Genomic DNA, 19411 nt, shown 5'->3' on the forward strand with positions numbered 1-19411 from the left:
TTTGTGTGACTGGTACTATCAATAGTCAGGCTTTCTGCAGAAATCTGTATTTGAATACTGTGGTGGCAATCTGGTAGGAATTCGGGTGAAGAAGCAGTATATATGTTAATATCTGATACTCTTATTGTATGATTTTTCTGAATTAGAGTAGTAATAAAGAATAGTGAAAGTTGAATCATCAGGATTATTTGTAAAAGGCTTTTTGACATTATGTTTAAATGAAACCTCTTCGAGAATGATTTATAAGCTTTTATGCTTCCTATGTTGTATTTGAGAGTTTTGAAGTGTGCAACATTACTGGTTTCTTAGCAGTCTGTTTTAATTTCAACATGCAAGCATTTTGATTTGGTCACGGAAAATCGAAGTACCAATATTGCAATAGCCAGTATGTAAAGAGTTAATTTCAAGGTGAACTCTGTACCATTCTGACACCACAGAACAGGGGTTCCTAGTGTGCCCGGCGAGGGGAAATGACTTTTCATAGTAATACCTTCTCAGTAATAATTGCAAGTTAGCTGTAAGTAGGAAATTTATCTGTGTTCTTGGAAGTGTTTTCTAAGGCAAATAGATCTTCATAACACTAGGATGCCTGAAGGATTTGGTCTTTAGCTGTGCGCCCCTCTTTTGCCAGGACGATAGTTTCTCCTGATGATGCAAGCTCTAACTCAGCTCATTAACTTCCTTGTAGAAATTGGCGTGCCAGTCGAAGGAAAGGCGGCTGCGAGGGAGGCTGCGATGGGCAACGCGCAGAGAAAGTTTCATAGCAAAGGAGGGGGCAGTAAGGCGGAGGACAGGGAGACGCAGAAGCAGAAGGAATCCACTGAGAGCGGATTAAAAAAAGGCACATCAGAGAAAAATACACAAAGGCAGTTGTCAGACTGTGAAGGTGAAGTTAATGGCTGTTTACACAGTCATCAAAAAATTGAAAGCCCTGAAGCTGAGGAGGTCTCCGGATCGCTTGAAGCAGGGTCTCAGTCGGCTGGTGGTGGCAATTCCATTTCACTTCCTCCTGCTGCAGCAAAACTAAAAAGTGAAGGAAACGAGTTATTTAAGAGTGGACAGTTTGGAGAAGCTGTGTGCAAATACTCGGAAGCAATTGAGTATGTCACTGGTCTAGGTGAGTGTAATACCTTAAATCTAGGATTGTTGTTTAGATTATTTAAAAGAAATACAAATGAACTAACCTAGCCTATCCCTGGATTTTTGGCAAGAGTTACTGTGCAGTAAATTCTTTGTCATTTCAGTGGAGGACAGTTTACATGGCACAAAATAGAAGATTACGACAGAAACTGTACTTGCAACTTCCTAGGGCAGAGCTCTTTGTATTTATGTATGTGTTTGAATAATTACATATTCTAAGTGACGTGATAAAGGAAAGCTTCTTGCAGCTTTGCACTGTCAGCAAACTGCATCACTACAGTGTCACGGTATGCGAGTCTTTAATTTTTGAATGTCATTTTAGTAACCATCTTTGATTTTAATTGTAACTTCTTCTAGGAGAACAAAGTCCAGATGATTTAAGTATCTTGTACTCAAACAGAGCAGCATGTTACCTCAAAGAAGGGAACTGCAGTGGCTGCATTCAGGATTGTGACAGGTAAATTGCAACCTCCCATGTAGGGCAACAACATTCCTGATGATGAGTAAACATTTTAACTGATATATTGTTATTGCAGTTTGACTTAGAACAGTCAGTAAAGACTGATTCCCTAAATCTGATCTCTCTAAATAAAAGAGATCTTTGTCAGTTATGTAAACAATCACATGGAACCTAGGGGCAGAGCAGCTTTTAACTTACTGTCTTACATGAGTGCAGTTGTTTGTTAGGCTTCTTGTGTACGCAGAAATGCATATCAGGATTAAAACTTCTAAGACAAATGCAGGTTTATTTCAGTGATGCTCTGTAATAACTTATGTGCAGAAGCTTTGTTAAGCCAGATGGTTATCACAGTGTTGGAGATTGCTTTCAAGCATGTGCATGGTGTACATGTGTGTGTTCTCTGTGTTTGGTTTGTTGTTTTGGTTTGGGTTTTTATTTAATACATACTTGTCATAGTTATAAACAGCTGTTCAGGAATTGAGCTAAAATCCTTTCTGCTTATTGTGGCTTTTAAGGATACCAGAGTTAGAGAAGATTAGACACCTTCAACAACTTTGAAACACTGCCTTCCACTAAATTATTAGTGTATTTCTAGAAGTCTTTTTTTTTATATTTTCATAGTTAGGCTTAGTAAGACTGACGCCTAACATGCAAAAAAGGATCCCAAGGCAGTTAGAAATCATACTAATTAATAATTTTTTTTACAGCATAACTCAACTGTTGCAAATCTGAAACTAAAAATAAAGTACCTTTGTTTTAATTAAATATTTGCCTTACTGTATATATTCTGCCTGACATAAAAGTTTTCTGAAAATGTAATCTGAAAAAAAAAAAAAAAGACTTGTTAATATTTTGTTAAAATAGGTGCAGGACCAAACACAGCTGGCTGGTAAAACAAGGTGGCATACTTAACAGCCATCACGTTTTTCTCTTCAGGAGGTTTGAAGTATGTAAGACTTCGATTGAAATTAGTAATAGGACTGGGGGTTTTGGATTCTTACCAGTTGGAAGCTTATTGTCTTACTGCCTAATGATAGTGTCCCTAATGTTATGCATATTTTACAGATACACAAGGAGCCATGATATTTAGTGAGCACAGCAGAGGTAGAAGTAATTTAGACTGGGAAGCAAAACTACAAATACCCAGGAACTGGGAAATGTCAATTAAATGTTCTCTAGGCAACACAACACAAAGAATGATCTACAAATAGGTTACTTGATTTCATAGTAAAAAGTAGTGTAGTGCTTATATTCATGACATAAAAATAAGTACTGAGCATTTATCTTTTACTGAGTTCTGGCTATTTAGGGCTTAGAAGTATATAAACCCCACTCTGTTGGATCTCCCTTTGTCTCAAGACTCTTGATTTGTAGTGCCTTTGATTCTTACTACAGAGGTGAAATAGAGCTTCTATGCACTAATGTTAATTTATTTAGTACTGTAGTGTGGTTTGGTCTCTGGCTGTATAGTTGCATTCTAACTGTACTTTCCCATTACCACTGATGCTATTCTTCAGGCCGTGGCTTCCTCCAAACTTACTTATCGTTGGTTATTTTTTTCTTGATGTTAGGAACCTGAAATCACATCAATACTCTTCTGAGTTACAGAATGTCAAGCATTTTTGCAGAGGTTTGTAGGGGCTATGATGTTGCGTGCTGTTGTATTTTTCAAATGCATCCAGCAACATAAAGAGAAATGGAACGTTGGTGATATTTATGAAATGGAAATTGGAAATGTTTCTTTTAGTAATCTTTGTTTCTCTAGCTTTAGGAGGAGTAATGGTGTAAAGCCAGTTTATAGAAGGGGCAGCCAGCAGCCTCCTGGGTTTCATATGAACAGGAGCACAGCCACTGGATTGAGGGAAGTGATTATCCACTTGTACTCAACACTTGTTAGACAATATCTAATTAAATTAGATGTTGTCTAGCCGTGCTGGTTTTGAGCTTCCCCAGTACAAGAAAGACAGCGATCAACTGGAGTGAGTGAGTTCAGTGAAGTGTCACTGAGGTGGTTGTGAATTCTGGAGCACTTGCCGGGAGAGAAGAGTCTGAGGGAGCTGGGTTTGTTCAACTTAGAGAATGGCTTCTAGAGGTCCTAACAGCAGCAGCCTGACAGTACCTGTCAGGAGGTCACCTAGAGGATGGATCCTGACTCGCTCTGGCAGTGGCAGGACAAGAGACAACAGGCAAAAACTGAACCACACAAGGTTCTGACTTTGTTTTAGGAGAGATCTTTTCCCCATGAACAGTGTGGGGCATAGCAGCAGATTGCCCAGAGATGTGCAGAGATTCCTTTGAAGGTTTTCAGGGCCCGACTGGGTAAGGCCCTGAGCAACCTTGGCTGATCTCAGAGCTCACCCCACCTATAGCAGATGGTTGGACTAGGAGTCTCTCAGCCTGAATTACTTTGTGATTCCATAAAATCTAATTGGCTAGATGCATCTTAATTTCAGTATTTCAAAATTTGTATCTTCCTCTGTAGCAAGAATCATTGATTTATAGAAGGTAGTCTTTAAGGCCTTTGTGGACTGCTTCTTCATATTGCTGGAAAAGCACATGGTATTTGGGAGGTGTTGTGATAGCACACTGTCAGGAGTTGAGCTCAGTGTTGACTAGGCACACAATCAAAAGAGTAAATAGGCAAAAGACAGGCAAAACCAAACCAAAACAAAAAGTCAGAAATAGGTGCATATTCATGTCTTACTAAATGTATTTTTTACATGCATAATTCCACGTAAGGAAGAAGGATGGAAAATCATGTAGGCAAAAGCACCATATACTTGAAATCCCCATACATCTTGGCATTGAAAAGAAAGATTTTGACTTAAGAAAGATAGGTTTTGCTCTTGAACAGCTACCATTACATTAATCTTTTCTCGCTGCTAAAAGCAGTTTTCCAGATGAAAGATGGGGATTTGAGTAGAGTAAGTTGTGTGTCATTTAGGGTATTAATATACACCACTTAGTGCCATTTTCCTTGCTTGTGTTACTGTAAGGCCCATCCGAAATAGCAAAGTTGTTGTGTGTATCATAAAAGAATTTTACTAATATTATTTCAGTTACTCTGTTTCAGTCCTGTATTTTTCTTGTTTTCCTCCAGAGCTCTGGAGCTTCAGCCGTTTTCCCTTAAGCCTCTTCTACGACGAGCAATGGCAAATGAGTGTATGGAGCGATATCGACAGGCATACATTGATTATAAAACAGTCCTACAAATAGACAGCAGCATCCAAGCAGCAAATGATAGTGCTAATAGGTAACTCCACTTACAAATCTGGCATCAGTCCAAACAGAAAAGTAGAATTCAGTATTGTTTGTTTTACATGGACCCTCAGTTCTGTATCCTTCAGAGTCAGGATCTTCACAAATAGTGTGTTGTAACTAGAGGACTGGCTGTCTCATTTGTTTTCCTGTAGCCTCACAGTTTTCCTCTGCCAGCAGTAGGTCACTTTCTGTTTTAAAAACATATTTTAAAGGTTTTTTTTTCTGGCACTTCAACATGTTTTCTTTCTTTTATTTGATACCAGATAAAGTAGTTCTTTAAGGTCCATACCTTTAATCTGACATTTCTGTTTCGTTTTCATATTAGCAGTCTTCCTGTGGCAGCTGGAGATTTACATTAAGTGTGAATCCTTCAGCATGCTGCATTTATGGAAACACTGAGGGAGCTTGATACAGTGGTTGACTGCAAAACTTAAAAGTGTAAAAGTTATAACTGAATATTATTTTAAACTGAAATGTTAATACTTCCAACATGAATTCTTGCTGCCAATAGAGACTTCTCAATTTCTATAATTATATTTTAATAGTGTAAAATTGGTGTATACACACTATAGTAACTGTCTTCTTATTAACACATAGTAAATATTTAAGTGCCTGAATGATAGGTTTTTCCAATCCGTTTTCTTTCCTTTTTGTTTTAATGGGCAAAAAAAAAAGTATTTATGAAAGTATAACAGCCATTAATCATTGAGCAGGAACCCACATGCATGCAATTCTTAACAATGGAATCTAGTACCTTTTTCTTTTTAAGATAGTCATGAACACTTACATTGTTGCTTCATTAAAAAGTCCATAATATCTTTAAATTTTGCTTATTTGACCAGAGGTGGACATGATGACACTTTATCATCTCCTCTTAGAAATCTTATTTTTGATAGCAACAAATTGTTACTGATCTCCTGTGTCTGCCCCAGTAATTGAGCACTTGGATTGGTGGGATGCGTAACTGCTTGTCCTGGTATCTGTGTGATTATTATACTTTCTTTTTAAATCTTCTTGGCTTATTTTATCTCCAGATACTCTTTTCATACTTCTCCTTGACTTGTAACTTGCTTAGTAATAAGCTTATTTCCCTTCATTTCTCCTAACACTCTTCCTTTTTTCCTCTATAGGCCTTCCTTATATTTTTAGCTTCACTGCTCATAACTCTTTCCTCCCTGGCAACCCATCACCTTATTTCAGCTGCTTCTTCCTTCTCTTCTGCTGGTAATTAATTTTTGCTTGCAGATACTTAGTTTCTACAGCATAGACCTCCCGCATAAGTGAACTTTTGCTATAATTTATTTTTTAATATTTATGAATTAAGCTGAAATTGTTTTCCAAAGTATTATTTTCATTTCCAAAGTAACAGACCTTTTTAAAAATAAATGTTAACAAAAAATGTTATTCCTCTTCTGCCTTTTAACTTAAAGGGACAACCCCAAAACATAGTTTAGTTTATTTTCTTTTTCGTTATTTTAGGAATGTCAGGTCTTAACAACCTGTTTTTATTGGAGAATTTCTTTGTTTTTAATTTCCTGTGAGAAGTTGGGTGATGATGCTGTAGGAAGGAGAGGAAAAACTCATCATCCTACTTGTGTCTGAGGGTGGGTTTGATAAATCATGTTAAGGGTTGTCTTTCTGTACTTACCTAACTAAGCAGGCTTTCCAGAAATCTTAGAATGGAATGGGTGTTCAGTCTGATAGTTTTAATAATTCTCACGTAAAAAACAAATAGAATTTTTAATATAAAGCCTTTACCTGGTTATTTTGCAATCGAAAGGCAATAATGAAGAATGATTGATCATCAAATACTGTAGGATTCTTTCTGCTGATCTAATTCTAGATCAGTTTTTTTCTCAGACTTTTTAAGCCCAGTATGATAAATAGAGAAAAATTAAACAGGAAGCCAATAGGAGCATGGTTTACTGTAGAACTCTTGTTTTACTTTCTGGGACTTCCTAAAAGACCAAAACTAAACAAGAAAACTGGATTGGGTCATTTATACTCATTCTAGTTCGTTCTTCATGTCACATTCAAGGTTAGTTCTTTTTTCGGTGGATGTGTATTCATATAGTGGTTTTTATACCTGTGTTAGATGGAAGTGCACCTAATAACACAAATTTCAGGTTTATTTGCTGTGGTATCATGTGACTTGCCTTGCTACTCAATTCAGAATTTTTCTTTGTTAAAGTAGATATTAGACTTCTGCCCAGTTGAACTTGATTCTTAAGATCACTTTGAGATTAGAAGACATTTACCTCACTATTGCTCTCATTCTCATAATTGATTAATATGTTTTGGGTTTTCTGTTGGTTTGTTGTTTTTTTTTTAAACGCCACAGAAGTTGTAATGGAACCATGAAATCTTATATGGCTTTGGACTTTGTCCAAAATGTATCACAGCAATGGGTAACTCCCACTTGAATGGCTTTTGAATTGAACCTCTCATGTACAGAAGTAGTTGACCTATATATATATGTACGTATAATACATATAATATATAGAAAAGAATATATATATTATATAATACATATGTTATATGTAATGCATACTATATAATGCCTAATAAATAATGTATAATATATAGATGTGTGTGTTGTAAGTAGTTTTTATATATTTTATTATTTCCTATTTTTAAATGCAGATAAACAGTGATTGATTGATAAATTTCTGACTGTTATTTAAAATGCAGCTTAATACCTACCTTGTGACCTGCATTGGTTATTTAGAAAACTGTTGTGTAAGAGATTTCATCTGATATTGGCAAATTTAGGTATCACACTTTGAGGGTATTGTAATCTACACTTGTTACAAATAACCTCTATGAACAGGTGAGAAAAGTAAACAAAATAAATCTCTTTTCCGATTTATTTATAGCATGTGGTAGGCAGCATTTCAAGCTTAGTTGCAAAATCACTTGCTTAAATATTTACAGATCCTGCTGAGCTCAGGTTCTTGTCTTGTAAATGCTAACATAAATACTCTAAAAAGCAGAAAAAGTATAAATCTTAAATGAATGCAACACCACTGACTGCTGTGACAGTCTTTTTTAAAATTATGCTTCAGAATAACTGCTTGGTTGTTTTTTTAAAAATTAGAACATTGCATTATTTAATTTGGGTGTAAGTTATTGAAGTGTGAGTTAAATATGTGAAAAGTCATGTTGGTGGGACTTTCCTCTTTCAGAATAACAAAGGCATTAATAGATCAGGACGGTCCCAGTTGGAGGGAGAAACTGCCACCAATTCCAATTGTCCCAGTTGCTGCTCAGCTACACAGATGGGATGGAGGAAACTTTACTTCAGAAAATATGCCAAGATGTCCTATAGAGAGCAAAAGAGAACAGTTGCCGATGAATCGTACGTATAGCAAGTGCATTTTTTTATATATATATATATACATACACATACACGTACACATACACATACACAAAAAAGGAAAATGGCTTCTTGGCCTTTTGGCTAAAATCAAGTGTAATATCTGTTCTTACCAGTTTAATATCTGATATGATGAGAGGACTTTGCATTAAATGGCTTTTTGGCCCTAGGAGTTGGAGCCAGAGCTTTCTCCTTTTTTTTGGACTTGATAACCTTAAAGATCTTTTCCAACCTAGTTGATTCTAAGAAAGATCCTAATTGTAAAATGGAATAAGATTTAATAATGTCAAAGAAACTGCTTGAGAAAATATTTACCAGAGACCTGTGTGATAAGCCAACTTAGGTGATTGTCATTTACATGATTCGGTTTCATGTGCTTCAGGGAGCCACAGGTATGATTTATTTTAATTTCTTTTAAAATTTTATTTTAATTTCTTTTTTTAAGCCAAGTGTTGTAGCTTGCAGTATGTAATTTCTGAAGTTACATAAAATATGTCGAAATACTCATCATCAGTATACTGAGTCCTCTCACAAGTATCAGTGGTTTCCCTGACATCATACTACAGTTATAAACAGTTTTACCCCAAAAACCACCACCCAAACAATCACTGGGTAACATAATCAGCTGCATAATTTGTAGCTGTCATTTAATTCTTCATGAAAGCATTACTCAGTTCTTCAGATTAGAAAGCGTAGACTTGCAAATGACAGTAATTTGTGACATGGGCTATAGAAAAACACTTCTGAGTATTACTTTTTTTTTTTGTACAATGGATTCTAGCTATGACAGTGACCAGTAGTCTTTCAGAGATGTTACTTCTAGATTTGTTTGCATATCAGCAGTGTGTGCTTAACTCCTTTAGGATACGTTCTTCCTCCTGACTTTTTTTTTATTCATTGCAGTTTCCATTTTTCTCCTCCTGTAAATCAGGTGAAGGAACCTTCCTGATTCAGTTTTTATTGACATGGAACATTCTTTTTGCAAAGGCCTTAACTATGATTTTTTACTCAACTATTAATAGGTTCTCCTTTGAGTTTATTTAAATATAAAGAAAAATAGTGTTGAAGATAATCTTCACCTTGATTAACACAGGGGAGGCTGCAATGCATAACTACTGAGTTGCTGGCTAAGTAAGTAGCAGTGATTGGGTTATCTGTCCATAACACATTACTGCAGTAATGCAAGTCCTCAAATAATCTTCACTTTTGAGCACTACAAATTTAATTACTTTAGAAAGATCTTTCAGGTAGTATTGAATTTATTTGTACCCGATGTAAAACAACAGGCAACTTACACTTACGCGTGTTTATGAAAACTGAATGTTTTTCTCGAGAATAACATGTAGTTCTAGAAACTTGCAGTAATGTGGTTAAGAAATGATTTGAATAGTAGTGTGTACTAAGCTTCAGTAATGCTGCAGAAAATTGTTTTTCATTAAAGAAACATGAGGCATGATGCTGTGTAATGTAAGCTCAATTAAATTGATAGAAACTTTAAAGATGTCCAGTGTCAAGTATTTTCATTACAGTTGCCACTATGTGTTGCCACTACTGATTCATGGATCTTAAGGAATAGGCAGCAATTGGGTTTAACACTTGGATTGTTTTAATGAAACAGAAAACTGATACCTTGCACAGTTGTTGCTATTAAACATAAATGCTTAGCTTGAAAAGTGCTCTTTGTTGTACTGATTGTACTCCAGGCTTTTTCTGCTGTTAAAGAATATGACTTGTTGGATTTTTATTTGAGTGTATGACCAACTCTCTTAAACCTTTCAAGTAGTAAGTTTGGATCTGTATAACCTTGTGTAATTTTGTCAACAGAGAATTTGAAGATCCTTGTAGTGAAAGGTATACAGATGAGTGACTCCTGAGAACAGTGGTGATCATGTTTAGCCTGTTATGAAAGTTAACGAAACTGGCCATCGCTGTGTTTATGAAGTGCGGCATTTTGATGCAAAACATACCTCAGTCTGTTTCAAATAGAGTGGGACTTTGATTAGGGTTTGAATTTAGAACTACTAAATGAAGACTTTATTTTCTTCACTGCAGGCTGACCCTAAGGTTGTGGTTGCCTGCTTAAGCCTGTACTAAATCAGTGGGACCTGACAGTGATAGCTGGTGGCAGAAGCGTGCCAGTAATAATGTTCAGTCAGTAGTTAAAAATTTCTCATGAATTTAATTAAAGTAGTAGGTAAGTCTGTTGCATGACAGGTTTTTTTGCAAGTTCTCTGTTGTTTTTTTTTTTACAACTTGAGTTATAATTTAGTTGTGTTTCTTGCAAAAGTTTGTTCTGGTTTCTTGTTGTTACTTAATTTTTGACCCAAGCACCCATGTCATTTTTTGGCATAGGAGACTGCTGTATTTTTATGAAAGAACTCACTAAGTTCAGTTATTGGTTAAAAATAACTGGTTATATCCAGCTTTTAAAACCTGATGGTTAGGAAGTAGTTCATATTCTTTAGCAAGGTACAAAAAATTGATTTTTCCATTATGATTTACTTAGAGCTATGTTACTAATTACTGTTTGCTCACAACACAGACATGAAACCGCAGTCAGGATTGGTTTCCAATGCAGACATGGCTAAAAGTTGTAGTATAACCCATAAGCATATGCAAGAAATGATGGGGAGTTTCTAAGGAAAGAGAGTTACAAAAGAACATAATATTAATTAAAAAAAAAAACAAACTAGTTAGGTGTTTTGAGGTTCTTCAAAGCATCTTTTATAAATAGTTATTAACAGGATATTACTGATATATGACTAACCCCTGCTGATATGATTTGTTTGTCATTTGTCAGTTTAGCATAGTAATTGTGACAGATAGTTGCTTGCAGAAAGAACATTAGCTCAAATTATGGCCGCTTTGGTGTGATGGTGGAGATTTAGAAGGCTTTTAATCTTGCTGATTGAATCTCCACCATTGTAAATAAAACTGGTATCCCAGTAGAGATACACAGTCCCTCTGCACACAGAAAGTGTGTACAGAGGGAGATGAAAGCATAGAGCTGTCTGTTGCATTCCTGTTATTTTCAGCAAAGTAGTTACACTGGTGGATGGGGAAGTATGTATTGTGCCAAATATAGACATGGTAGTTCATGCCTTTCTTAGAGCAGGAGATCTGGGACAGAAATGGCAATGTGCAGACCAATAGATATTCCAGTTGCCAGGCATTTATTCTCAGTGTGGGTAGGTTATTCAGCTGCCGTTAACGAGCTGACCTTATGTAACACTGTGATCCTTCTGTAACGTAGGTGAGGAAGCTGAGGAGAAGTTCAAGACTTTAAAAACTGAAGGGAATGGTTTTGTAAAAGAGGGTAAATATGAAGAAGCTGTAAACAAATACAATGAATGCATGAAGTTAAATACCAAGGAATGTGCGATCTACACTAACAGGTAAAGATGCAAAATATAAACCCACTTTTAGTGGTAGTGGTTGTATTTTCTTACTGGAAATAGAGATTTTGCATCCCTTCAGTCACTGTTGTAAAAAAAGGATTTTTTTTTTTTCCCACTTGATAAGTGTTTCTAGCTGATTTTTTTGTTAAACCACATTATTCTCCAAGGGAAGCAAGTAATAGTGCCACTAACATATATCTTTATATATCTCTATATAAATAGAGTATGCGACAGTGAAAGTTATAATAAGTGTAGTGTTTTGCAGCATTTTGGAGAATACTGATACGATTTTAATTAAAAGCTGACGTGCAGTAATGGTATCTCAGATATGAAAAGGAATAATTCAGAGAAAATGTACATTTTTGAGAAAATGAAAGTAGGAACATGGCCATACAACAGCATTATTTTAAAGTTTGACCTAATTCTGCAGCATAATTCTTTATACTGTAGTCTTATCAGCTTTCACAAACTAAGAAGGATTTGATAAGGCCACTACTTGAAGAGGAGACTTCCAAGTAATAATTATGTGCAGAAAGAAGTATTAGTTTATTTAATCTAGAACACTTCTATCAGCTACTGTACTATGATATTGTACTAACATAGGCTCTGCCTTTAAAATACTTACATATCTGCCTAATTTCAAGCATTAGTCATACTTGAATTTTGACTTTTATTGCAGGAATTGACCTTCTCTAAATCTATCCAGAGATGTCAGTACTACCTACTGGGTTTTATGTACTTTAAAAAATAACCACATTGAGAGTGAATTATGAGAAGTATTGTAATGAACATTTATCAGTCAGATACTGTTAGCACTACAGCACCGTACAATTTACTTATATTGCAGTGTATTCTGTTTTTCTGTTAGAGCTCTCTGTTACTTGAAACTGTGTAAATATGAAGAGGCTAAGCAGGATTGTGATCATGTTCTTCACATAGAAGATTCTAATATTAAAGCTTTTTATAGAAGAGCACTAGCGTACAAAGGATTACAGGTGAGGAAAAAGAACATGACAGGTATTCTTAAGCACTTCTAAACTTGCTTATCCTCTTCAAAGATAATCAGGTAGTTGCACTCAATGGGTGAATACAAACATACAAAAGTATGCCGTGCTGATGTGTTATTACTTTTTAGAGCATTAGGCATACATAAAATCTTATATAAATATTTTTGCAAGATTAAAATCTGTTGACTTTATTATAAGAACTTTGGAATAAATGAGATTTAACTGGAGATTGGTTATGCAAGAACCTTGGAATAAATGAGATTTGACTGGAGATTGGTTATGCAAGTTTCAGCTCTTTTCTAATGTTCTAATACACTTTCGGGTATCCCAGTCTGGTATTTTTGTCAGGATGTTTACTGTATCTTTGCTGATGACAAATGGATTCTCTCGAAGTCTGCCTACCACTGTCCATACTCAAATCTCAAGCTGTCTTTTGGCATCTGCTCATATTTGATTGCTTGTCATTATTAAACCAGGGTTTTAATTATCTCAGTCTTCTCTCTCTTCCTTCCCCAATGAACCTTTGTTAGTCATCTACTTTCTCACTTTCTGGACGGTGTTGGTATTCAACCTTTTCCATCTACACATTGGTGGTGGTGTCCATACTGTGCTCATCTGACAGTTTTTTGAGTATCCTTTTACTTGATTATCATAAATGCAGCCTTACATTGCTCATATCCATCCTAAATGTGACTGCAAATCTTGTGTTCCATCACTTGAATGACTTCATTCCTTTTGTCCCTGTTGGTTCCCATTCTTCAGTGGTATTAATTAGCCCCTGCACTTCATAATTCTTTGATAGCAGTCTTTACCCTATCTGTCAGCACTTACCTGGTATTGAATTATCAGCTTCTCACGTCTGTTGGCTCATGATGGCAGCTATCCTCATCTACTTTGTATAAAATTTTACAAGTGTCTTTTAAACAAGCATCTCACGAGCTTTCTCCCATGCTGTTCTTCATGATTGGAAGTGATCACTCCAAGCATCCACCACAGTTTGGCAGTGTCCATCAAGTGAATACTTACCTCAGACCTCTATTATGTTTAATGTCTTAATAATTACCTAATGGTCTCTCAGCCCTTGAATCACCTGAGGACAACCTGTCTATGTTTAGCATTATAATAGGCCATTCTTGTCCCATGTTACAATTCCAAATGCAAGTCATAGAAACTATGAGATCTTTTGTTTGTGATAAATTTGTTCCCTTGTTACAGTAGCTATGAAATTTTGAAAGTTTGCTTTAATTTTCAAAGGTGGTGAAAAGTCTTATTTTTCCATAAAATCTTTTGCGTAATTACACCAAGGTACCCAGTATTAATCATCTGTAACCTTATGCTGTTGAAGTTGATGAAAAAATTAGTATAAATATGAGCAAAGGCAGATAGTGATTCTACCAGTCAACATAAAGGGAGTTACCCGGTAGTGAAGAATGTCAAGAATTAGATAACTTACGGTTTTTTGAATATCCTAGGATAAAATGCTGGTTTTGTATTATTGAATGTGTAACGTGAAACACACTGCTTATGGATTCCTTCAGAACAGTCTCTGCTGGGGACTCCCAAAATACTCCGTTGGGTTGGATTTAATGCCTTCATTATTGCTAATTCCAGGAATGTGAGTGATTCGTAAAGCCAGAGAAAGTAACAAAAGTGATTTGAGGTTGACTAATGACTCCGTTATGAAAAATTTTAAGAGCTAAAAGCATGTAGTTTGGCAAAGACCTAACTATGCTGGAAACTGATTTTCCTATATAAATATCCAGATATTTAACCACAAAAACTGCAGTGGAATTTAATGTCGTAAATGAGATTTTTTAATAGATTTACTGAGATGTATTTAAGGGAAGATCATGAAAAAATCATGCTTTTGTGATGAATCAGGCCTGTAACATAGGACACAGGACCCTCATCTGCGTGTCCTTATAGTCTGGCTTATAGTCCAGTCTCTTGCTTTGGGTACAGCCATCTTGTATGATTTTTGTCGAGAAGTCTGTCAGGCTGTGTTTTTAAATCCAGGAGGGTTGGTTGTTTGCTGACTGTTGTGATCATTTCCAGAAGACTGTTCCAAAATCTCATTTCTCTGTAGTTGTGAATGCTCATACCTGTAATTCAAATGGTTTAGCTTAATTAGTAGCTATGTCCTGATTGAAGCAGTGTGCCCCTTCCTGCATTCATTTGCTAAAGCTAAATAATTCTAGTTTACTTTGTTCATGCTATAGCAGACTTCAGTTCACTTACAGACTTATTGCAATGTCTCTGCACCTTGAATACTGGTCATCAGTTGTGAACAAAATAGTCCATGTAGGAAAGAGAAAATGCGTGACTTGTACACTAGTGCTTTTATTTCAGTTGAGATGCTGAGGAAGTACCTCAGCTGGTACATGAGGATTTTTTTTCACGATAATATACATTACTTATAGTAACCTGATGATACTGCTTGGGAACAGAAGAACTATGAGGTCCCTCACACAAAGAAATTACATTGATCTTTTAATGTCTGCATGGTTTTCTACTATTTACTGCTACATTTCATCCTTATTTTTAACTCCGGCCATCAAGGTGTCTTGATTTTTCTATGTGATATTCTCGTCTTCCACAGAATTGATGCTGTTAACTTTGTCTCTCCAGAAAATTTAGTCTAAACCGCCATAATTTTTAATGGTAAAGTATGAAATAAAAACATTAAACACAAGTCTGAGTCCTAATGACACTCTATAGCTGTGTTTGTCCTCCTAAACCTGTTCATCTCAGAGTTCATAACCTCATCCCAGTCTTCTCAAGTATTACCAAAAATTTACAATGTTACACTGTAAGCAGTTGTGCTTAAAATCAGCAATCTTCAATAATCTATTCTGTCATATAGGGAATTTCCCCTGAAGCCATAATGAAATTACACTGTCTATATTTAGATTATTTTTGTCTGCTTAATGTTGAGATCCCAGTGTTTTTATTCCCCTTAATTGTAAAGGGAGTTATGGTAGTTCACATTTGTTTTTCTAGTGATGTGCTTATGAAAAAAGTATTTTTCCTTCTGCTTATAGAATTATCAAGCCAGCGTTGATGATTTGAACAGAGTACTTCTAATAGATCCAAATGTTCTTGAAGCAAAAAAGGAGCTAGAGGAGGTAACCCAGCTGCTTAGCGTTGACAGCAGTGCTGCAGCTGGCAGTCAAGAAAAGCAAAGGAAGAAAATAACCATACAAGAGGTATGTGTGTTCATTTTTAAAAGCAGGCAGTGTAGAAGCCACACATTTGAAAAGATAATACTGAATCTTTTGGTTTGCACTTCTTAGCTGTAGCTTTTTTGGGTGTTGGGATTGTATTTTTCATGTTATCTGGAGGGCATAGTGGAGGATTCTTGCATATTCATTGGGTGTCCATTATATTCCATAGTAAAGCTTGGACTGCTTTGAAGTGTGTTCAGAACCACAGCAGGAATGGAGAAAGTACATTTAGAGGCCACAAAACTTGAGGGCGTGCTCCTTGTAAACAAAAACTGCTTAGACTCAGAATACCTGTTTTACAGAACGTGACTGTCAAACAGCAGTTGTGCTTTTAAATTCTGTGCTACTCAGGAAGCCTCTGGGGCTGTGCTGGCAGAGGTTCATTGTCAACAGGCATGCTGGCTGTTCTGGTGCTAGCAGTAAAGTTTCTGAAGAATGAAGCCCCACCTTAAAGAGCAAAAGTATGGGTAAAACATCTGTAGGATCTTATAAAAGAAATACATGATGTAATGTTCTGTACTGGATCAAAATGTTAGCATTGCAGAGTTCTGGATAGAATTAGGCGACGAAAGGATTTTCTCAGTCATCTGATATTTTTGGATTTTAGCTTTGCTAGTCCTTTAAGAATGTTTGGGGTTTGGGGTTTTTTCCCATTTAATTTTAAAATAGTTAAAATACATAGTTCCCAGTGTGTATGGTGATACTGTAATTTGATAACATAATTTCAAAATGCTGGTGTAATGGAAACCTCAGTTATTAATATACAAAAAAATCATTTCATTGAAACACTTCACATTGTCACGAGTTCCTGGGATTTTAAGTAACTGGCGTAAGCTGGGTGTAGTGTTATTTAAGCTTTCAGTTGTGACAAACAAAGGGTCCTGGAGAGTGTTCACAGGAGGTTTGAAAAGTGACCACATTGCTCAGGAACCAGCTAACTACATGACTGGCAATGGTAATTTTTCCAGGGGTGGGGCAGGAATCATTCGTGTTTGCTGTCATAATTACAGCTGCTCTCTTAGCCTTCCCTGGCTTGTCTGCTGTAGTATAAGGTAGGTCCATGAAAACAGGCTGCAAAGTAAAGAAAGTTAGAAACTGGGATTTATCATTATTATTCCATTTTAATCAAGCTATAAATATATGAGACAATTAAGAGTTCTCTCTTGATAGTAAAGATTGTTGAAAAACAGAACAAAATGGCTGTAAGCCCAGTGCAGTATTTTCCAAAAAGACTAACTTAGCCCCCTTGTACTGTGCAATACAGTGCCTTAGACTTTCCAAAACACTTGGCCTCCTTTGAAGAGACCCTGTTCAATGAGATTTTGTCAGTTTATACAAATTTCATGGCTCTTGGTAACTTGAAATAGATTTTAGAAAATGTAGTTGGACCCATGGTTAATTTTCTAGTGACTTATTCATGAAACTCGGTGCAGGCTGCACACTTGGAGAAGTTAAGTTGGTATTCAGGCAGTCAGACCATGCTGAGCTTTCTCTTCCACAGAGAGGCTCCACCAAGCAACCTGATGTAGCTGCCGTATATACCTGTGGTGTTCTGAAGGCACAACAATGAAATGGAACACTGGTGTCTGGTGACTTAACTTCTCCCGCTTGTCTTCTGCAACTGCACTTTTAATATGCGTATAGAGTCCTCCTTAGATTTCTCCCAGTGGTCTTCAGTTGTCTTTCTACAGTGGAGTGCCAAGCAGTGAAAGGAAATGTAAAAAACTAAAAAAAAATGTAAACACACTTTTGACTACAAACCTTTAGAGATGAATTAGAGAGGTACTATTCTGGGGGGAAGTAAAACGTAAAAGAACATCGGTGTCTTTCTTTCATGAAGAATAAAATGCTAACTTTAATTTGGTGACATAATTGATGGATTATATGCATATAGTTTATGAAGTTTCAGGTTGTCTGTATGTCTACATTAAAATGATTTGTTGCCATTTTATTTGTGAAGGTGACTGGATCTGATGAAGAGGAAGAGAGACCATTTGCTACATCAGATGTGACTAATGGCATTACTTCTAAGGAAGCAGTTCAGGAGAGTGTATCACTGAAGACCTCTGAGAAACTGCATATTTCTGAACCAACTAATGCTTACGACTTCGGTCAGATTATAAATGCAGTGAATAGCAATAATGATAAAGCTGCTTGTGCTGATCTTTTAACAATTACTGATCCCAAAAAATTGCCAGTGCTGCTAAGTAACAAACTTGAAGGAGAAATCTTTCTGGTTTTCATCCAGTCATTGGAATATTATGTAGTTGGAAAGGATCCTGGTCTTGTATATCAGCACCTTTTTTACTTGAGCAAAGCAGAAAGATTCAAGGTAAGAACCTAGACTGAATGTGTACTTCAGTTACACTGAAACCTAAAGTAAATTTTCATATCTTAAAAGGAAACAGTACACAGATTTTGGCCTTGTCAGATACTATGATTTTCAATCAACCTGTGCTAATTATAAAATAATCTGCTTTTTCAGGTGGTGCTGGCCCTTCTTAGCAAAAATGAGAAGGAACAGGTTCAACAACTGTTCAGTTTACTTCCAGAGAACCAGAATAATCAGTACTCTTCAGAAGATCTTGAGAGCCTTAAAAAGGTTTATGAACTTTAAGAACTTAAAATTTATTGGTTGCATGCATATAGTTGATGTTTAGAAGATGGATGTTTGAACTCTGAAGACTTGCATGGATTGCAGTGGGTCTTTAGCCAGGCTGTTTGAATTCTATTTTGTTTTGACAGCATATGCACATTTAAAATTTGCTGCTCTTTTTTTTTTCTTGTAGTTGTATACATTTTTAATCTCCAGAATTTAATGCATATCATTGTGTTCAGTAGCAGAGTTCATGTAATTTAGCATACTGATTTTATTTAGGCTGGTTTAATTATATATATGAAAATGTATTTTACATTAGGTATATAATGTGAAGTATCTTGATGGTACGATACAGAACACTGTTAGTCATCACTTGTTATATCATTTTGTGAGTTGTGTGTTCCTGTGATAAAGAAGTGTCTTCAAACTAAACGGGTCAGTTAGCAATAGCTTTGCTAACATGAGTTTACAGAAAGTGTTAACATTTTGCAGATATGTGACTAAGGCCGCCTGTTTCTTCACTGTCCCTGGTCAGTGAATTTAAATATTTAAATATTTATTTCTGTAATACAGGTAAGCAGCAAAGGTGAATGAAGAATATGTTAGCTTGTCATGGAACACTTTAAATCACAATAGTTAATTATTAAATAATTATTAAATGGGTATGGGTTTTGGCAAGCAAGTAGTTTTCAGTGCACAGAGAATTCTGCTTTTTCTCTGTGTGTGGAAGGACCACCGGTTCATGCGGCGTTTGAGGTGGCAGTTACACGCAGAACAAGCGGCTGCGCTTAGCAATAAAAATACTTAACTCTGAGTTCCGTAGTCAGATTATTACAGACACCAGCTATTTCTGTTTACAGACATTGATAAAGCCAAAAGTAAAACCATTTTGTGGACAACTATGACTTTTTTTTATTTTAGGCAGTACTTTCATGTTTTATATTGG

At 36.0% G+C, this 19411-nt stretch overlaps 1 protein-coding gene across 1 annotated transcript in view; it reads left to right on the plus strand.

Annotated features, from left to right (window-relative positions):
* SPAG1 (sperm associated antigen 1) overlaps positions 1-18889 on the plus strand; it is a 41031-nt gene extending 22142 nt beyond the window's left edge. The window contains exons 11-19 of the mRNA XM_080609994.1: positions 689-1117; positions 1498-1597; positions 4701-4853; positions 8047-8219; positions 11491-11632; positions 12504-12630; positions 15684-15848; positions 17827-18198; positions 18352-18889. Of these exons, the coding sequence (XP_080466120.1) occupies positions 689-1117; positions 1498-1597; positions 4701-4853; positions 8047-8219; positions 11491-11632; positions 12504-12630; positions 15684-15848; positions 17827-18198; positions 18352-18483 (1793 nt within the window). The 3' untranslated portion in view covers positions 18484-18889. The remainder of the gene's footprint in view (positions 1-688; positions 1118-1497; positions 1598-4700; positions 4854-8046; positions 8220-11490; positions 11633-12503; positions 12631-15683; positions 15849-17826; positions 18199-18351) is intronic.
* Positions 18890-19411: the final 522 nt, after the last annotated feature.

The sequence above is a fragment of the Psittacula echo genome (genome assembly GCF_963264785.1).
Source record: "Psittacula echo genome assembly, chromosome: 2".
Taxonomy (NCBI): domain Eukaryota; kingdom Metazoa; phylum Chordata; class Aves; order Psittaciformes; family Psittacidae; genus Psittacula; species Psittacula echo.